Source organism: Mirounga leonina, unplaced genomic scaffold (genome assembly GCF_011800145.1).
Source record: "Mirounga leonina isolate KUSES-001 unplaced genomic scaffold, KU_Mleo_1.0 Mir_174, whole genome shotgun sequence".
Lineage (NCBI taxonomy): Eukaryota > Metazoa > Chordata > Mammalia > Carnivora > Phocidae > Mirounga > Mirounga leonina.
Window position 1 is genome coordinate 51,195,861 of NW_023270451.1, and position 6,367 is coordinate 51,202,227.

At 37.7% G+C, this 6,367-nt stretch overlaps 1 protein-coding gene across 1 annotated transcript; it reads left to right on the forward strand.

Moving 5' to 3' along the window:
• The first annotated feature begins 1,775 nt into the window (after positions 1 to 1,775).
• On the forward strand, positions 1,776 to 2,253 carry LOC118020980 (protein S100-A6). Its single transcript, XM_035020933.1, has one exon. It carries the CDS (start codon positions 1,868 to 1,870, stop codon positions 2,138 to 2,140), a length of 273 nt encoding a protein of 90 aa, XP_034876824.1. The 5' UTR covers positions 1,776 to 1,867; the 3' UTR covers positions 2,141 to 2,253.
• Positions 2,254 to 6,367: the final 4,114 nt, after the last annotated feature.

A 6,367-nucleotide genomic window follows, 5' to 3' on the forward strand; every position in this document is an offset into this window, starting at 1 on the left:
GCCTCTTAAAAAGCCAGAAACTGATTCACTGAGAAATACTAGATTTATACTAAAAAGCAAACAATAAGTAAGGTTTAATAATAATCATTTATGGACACTTCTGAGCATCTGTGAATAGAGTGAGATTCTGGCTGCGAGTTGTACTTCCTCCCAAAGAATGGGAATACCACACCTGAGTGGCTCAAGGAGTGACCTCTCTTTGGTGTGGTCAGGATGCTTCTACCTCCCCTAACAGAAGTGTCAAAACTGACCTCATTATATTGCTCAAAAGTCTGCTCTTCTTTCTCTTTTCCCATCTTTGCGAATAGAACTCCTAGCCTCACATTTGGCCAACCCCCACTGGGGAGTTCTGCACAAATTCTACTACTTTAGGCCCCCACACAGACACAGCAGCCAATTTTCACCAATTCCTATCAGTTGTGTTCCCTGACTATCGTTCAAACATGCCCCAGTTCTAGTGCCCTCATTTACACCTTTGTCATTTCTTGTTTCCTAATGTCCTTGCCACCTTCAGCTAACATGACTTCTTCTCCAATCTATTACACAGACACTAGAGGGAGAGCTCTAAAATGCATATCAGATTGTGCCATGTTCCTGCTTTGCCATGCCACGTAGCTGGTATCACAGAACACCCATGCACTGGTCATTGTTTTCATCCTGAAGTGCTTGCCTGCTCCCCTCTGAGGTGTCATATCCTGACATGGGCCTTATCCCTCACTCTTTTAATGTATGGTTTATCTTCCTAGGCACAGCCCGTCTTTCACCTTCCCACCTGACGCTCAGCAGTGCGCCTCTAGCTTTGGCTTCTTACATACCCCGCCGTGCCTATTATTGAGAATCTGCCTTTGTCCTTGTTGCTCTCAGCTACTGTGGAGAAAGATAACAAGAGTTCTGCCAGAATCAGTGCATCAGTTCTGAGTGAAACTCTGTTCCGAGGGGAGGGGATGGCCAAAACTTTCCAGAAGGGGTTCAGGGGTTCAGTTGCCTGAGCATCAGGATTGAGGGCATCTAGCACCAGAACCAAGGCCAACCATGACTCTTAGGGGCAAAGTTCCATCTCAGAGTTTTGTCTTATTTGCAGGGTTTTTTTTCCCCCCAAGAAAGCTATCTGAGGAGTACTGTAGAGGCAATTAAACTTATAGGAACAAAATTCCTTCCGTGGATTTAGAAAGAATGATTTCTATTTGCTAAATTATTTGCAATGGAGAAATAGTTTAGGATTTGAAAAAGCAGGAAAGCACAAGTTCCTGACTGATATCTTAGCCTATTGATAATCAGGCAACAGCTGAAATAAACTGGCTATCCTAATTTTAATGTTTTTCATGCTGAAATGCAATTGATTAATGAAAGGAAACAAGAACATTGCTTATGATAAATAAAATAGACACATTTATCTTATTGAAATACTTTTTAATCATTATGGTTAAAAAAATACTCAGAATAAATGCATTTTAAGCAAATAAAGAATTGACATTAGTGTTATTTACCTTCATAATATGACTAAAATGTTTATAACTCACGTGTTGAGTCTGAAGTGTTTCGCTGCCAATTCCTTTGCAAGAACTTATTTTTGATTAGCTTTTTCCTGAAAATTATGACCATTAAATTTTCTTATGTTCATAGAAAATAAATACAAATATTAAAATAAAGCAGTGCTGTAAAATGTGTAAATAGACTTTCAAAAATAAAACTTGTATTTATATCTTTGTTATATTTTTTAAAATTATCATATATACAGTGCTTTTATGTTAGAAAGGCTTTCTTGGGCCTGGCCTCCGCTCGGCGGCCGCTAAAAGGCGCGCTGGCCACCGCCCTGCCGGCCCCTGGACGCTCTCCCGGCCAAGCGCTCTGAGCCCAGTGCCCAGCCATGGCGTGCCCCCTGGATCAGGCCATTGGCCTCCTCGTGGCCATCTTCCATAAATACTCGGGCAGGGAAGGTGACAAGAACACTCTGAGCAAGAAGGAGCTGAAGGAGCTGATCCAGAAAGAGCTCACCATTGGTGCGAAGCTACAGGATGCTGACATTGCAAAGCTGATGGACGACCTGGACCGGAACAAGGACCAGGTGGTGAACTTCCAGGAATATGTCACCTTCCTGGGAGCCTTGGCTTTGATCTACAATGATGCCCTCAAGGGCTGAAAATAAATCAGGAAGGTGGAGACACCCTCCATTGGGCCTGCCTAAGTCAGCTCCAGTGGTGGGTAACTGTTCAATAAATATCTTTTTTTGGTCAAAAAAAAAAAAAAAAAAAAGAAAGGCTTTCTTGGCTTTCAGTCATACCGTGTATGAATGAAGGAGGATGACTTAACTGGGAAAGTATCTGGAGTTCCAAACAGGTCATAGGGTCTATTTTTGTCGGAGAGGCATGGGAGGCCACAGAAGGGGATCACAGAATGGAGAGAGAAGATAATACCCATGAAGATCGAAATCCCAGAGAAGCCACACTAAAGAGATGCTCTCAAATATATGTAAATATATTATCTATATTTTCACTGAGTATCAAATAAATATTCACCAGATTAATAGTTAATAAAATGTCAAAGAGTAAGAGATTGGAAGGTCCAAGATTACATTTTTTTTAATGGGAAGAGAGAGAAAATATTTATGTTTAGGCCAATGTTGATTATCAAGCATATTGTGAACTTTTTCCATATCAAAATAATTGCCTCTCACTAAGAAAAGCTTTCATTGACACCCCATCTTGAGTAATAAACATATTGTAAAACCCATTCAACTGATTGATAGTTTTTGGCTTTTAGGAGAGTTTTCAATAAGATAAAGAGACTGAAGTGGAATGAAAGGAGACCATCTGTTTCAGTGTTGAATGTAATTTTCTCTTATTAATATAACAATTAGTAATTGATAATTATTCCAGATAAAAGCTGTGTTCATAAATATTTAAAACAAGGCAAGTGAGTGGGTTGGTTGGATAAGTTGGAGGGGATTTGGATCGATGAAACCAGAATTTAGTGGTTATATAGTTTGTGTTTCTTGTTAAATTTTGAGTGGTATTGAGATATAGAACAGCATTAAATTAATTTCCTTTTTTACTCTCGTTTTCATGCAATTTCCCACATTATACCTTTTGCTATAAAACATGCCATGTTCAATTAAGGTATGCTAGCATGTTGAAGTATTTTTCAACACCTCTGTAGAAATCTCATGAATGAGGTCAGCTCACGGGGTCAAACTAATACATGCTAAATGCTTGTATGTAATTTTTTAGCTTGAGACAGGCTCAGAGGCATTTATTTGACGAACTCCCAAGAATAATTGGTTCTCCAACAACCTTGACAGAACAGGCTTTTCAAGAATAAAATGGTCCTCTTTCATTCCTTTCCTGTAGCTCATTTTAAGTAGCATCTTACAACAATCCCAATTTTAAAGTTACTTCTCTTCACCCAATGAAGGTAAGTTGTTTCTTTTGATCCCTTTGGTCCTTGGGTCTTTAAATTGCTTAGAGCTGTTCTCTCAAACGGTCACAGTTAATCGTGCACATTTGTTTTGCCTTATGCTTTTACTAGGTTGGAATTTACTAACTTCTTTGCATGATCCTGTTATACTGATACACTTAACATCTGCCATAAATGATTTATTAAGATTTAGTGAAAATTATATTTCAACGTATTTAAGGAGTAAACTTCACTGAAAACATAAATGGTTTACTCACATTTCAGTACTCTCCAAGCCTTTCTAATTTTAATTAAGATATCATTTGATTTCATTATTATTTTGGAGCCCCAAGTGGTCACAACTTATCTTTCCTTTTATGTAGCATTTTCCCCTTAAACACATTCAGAAAACTTCCATTTTATCCAGATAAGTATAGGCTTTTTTTTTTTTTTTAAGATTTTAATTTATTTATTTGACAGAGAGAATGAGAGAGAGGGAACACAAACAGAGGGAATGGGAGAGGGAGAAGCAGGCTTCCCGCCGAGCAGGGAGCCTGATGTGGGGCTCGATCCCAGGACCCTGGGATCATGACCTGAGCCGAAGGCAGATGCTTAACGACTGAACCACCCAGGCACCCCAAGTATAGGCCTTGGTTGCAATTTCTTTTTAGATCAGATGCATGTTTCAGGATATGGGAGATTTTGCGATATTTCAGAGTAATACAAAGACCTAGGCTAGGAATTTAACCCAACAGATGGAACACACACACACACACACACACACACAGTGGAATTTGATACTCATTTGTTTTTTTATATTGTTCACACCAAAGATTATTTTATTCAAATGGGTAAAATCACTTGGGTCACTGAAGCTAATGTAGTAAGTCTAGCCTTTTATGTTAAAGCATTAGCTTAATGGATTAATATGTCTCTTCTGAATAAACAGCCCTCTTGAGATTGTTTCAGCTTGTGAGTTCAATAAATTTACCATTCCCCAAAAACATTAGGCTTAAATAGAGTTCTACTCCCTTGGGACATTAGCCTCACCAACTCAAAATCAAACTTTTCAAGGACCACCCATTGCATTTCCTTGCCCATGCTTCCTTTCCTTCCTTGCTTGTGTTCTCACTTGTTTTGGGAGACTTTGCAGCAAAGGAGACTCCGTTGTATGGGTTAGATCTGTAGCAGTTTTAACTCTATAATTAGTGACTAGAGTATGCTGTATCCAAAGGCAAAAACACCATTTAACTTTGGGCAACTAAGTCTTTTGGAACCTGAATGACCTTATCCTTACTATAAGGGAAAGACTCATATGTTTTTGTGGGTAAATTGGTTAAAGGGAATATCTCCAGAGCTGCCATGGGGAGGTGGGTAATGGAAAAATGTCTTTTTTAGCTAAGGCAGTCAGTTGACCTGAATCCAGTAAATATTAGCTAGTGTTGTTACTATTATTGTTAACAAAATAAATTTGCAACGACTTTCCACTGCGTGGGTCTGGAGACCACAGGTTGCTGCTGCAAGGCAGAACACAGACAACACAGGATATAGGCTCATATTAGAAAGAAACCCCATCTTAGTAAGTAAGATGTCACAGGTTGGGTCTTTTTTTGAAGAGTGCGTTGAGCAAACATCCATAAACATCTTTCAGTAAGTGTTTGTTGTGCAAAGCATACTTTGACCAATCATTAATCAGAGACTGAGAATAATCTACAATAGTAAAAAACAAAAAACTGAACAAAACAACAAAAACAGTTACAATCTGGAGGTCCATGAGTGAAACTTCCCCTTAATGTGTTTTGCCTGACTGTCAGGATGATTTTAAAAATGAATTTGAAATTAAAGTGAAAACACAACTTTTCCAGATCTGTAGGCAGCTGCAAAGCAGTGCTTAGAGGGAAATTTATAGCATTGAATGCGTATGTTAGAATAGAAAAAAAGATCTAAAATTAATAATCTTAAGTTTCCACTTTAGAAAATTAGAAAAAGAAGAGCAAATTAAATCCAAAGTAAGCAAAAGAAGAGAAATAATAAGAATTATAGCAGAAATCAGTGAAACCAAAAACAGGAAATCAGTAGAGAAAATCAATGAAACCAAAAGCTGGTTCTTAGGAAAGATCAATAAAATCGATAAGCCTCTAGCCAGTCTAACCTTGAAAAAAAGAGGACACAAATTACTAATATCAGAAATGAAGGAGGGGACATCACTACAGATCCCAGGGTTGTTAGAAAGATAATAAAGGAATACTATGAACATCTCTATGTCTACAAATTTGATAATCTAGATGAAATGGACCATTTCTTTGGAAGACACCATATCAAATTCACACAAGAAAATAAGATGATCTGAATAGGCCTATATCTAATAAAGAAATTGAATCAATAGTTAATAACCTTCCAAATCAGAAAGCACCAGGCCCAGATGCATTCCCTGGTAAATTCTACCAAACATTTAAGGAAGAAATTATACCAATTCTCTACAATCTCTTTCAGAGGACAGAAGCAGAGGGAATACTTCCTAACTTACTCTATGAGGTGAGAATTACCCTAACCCCAACCAGACAAAAACATTACAAAAGAAGAAAACTACACAGCAGTATCTCTCATGAATATAGATGCAGAAATCCTCAACAAAATAATAGCAAATTGAATCCAACAATTGATAAAAAGTTTTATACCTCATGAACAAGTTGGATTTATCCCATTTATACAAGGCTGGTTTAACATTCAAAAACCAACTAATGTAATCCATTACCTCAACAGACTAAAGAAGAAAAATCACATCATATCAATAGGTGGGAAACAAAAAAGCATTTGACAAAATCCAAAACCCATTCGTGATAAACACTCTCAGTAAACTAGGAATAGAAGGAAACTTTCTCTGCTTGATAAAAACTCTACAAAAACTCTAGAGGTAACATCATAATTAATAGTGACAAACACAAAGCTTTCCCACTAAGATCAGGTGCAAGGC

Bases quoted from the DNA above. Each gene is read 5' to 3' on its own strand.
- LOC118020980 (XM_035020933.1), top strand. From the start codon at position 1,868: ATGGCGTGCCCCCTGGATCAGGCCATTGGCCTCCTCGTGGCCATCTTC.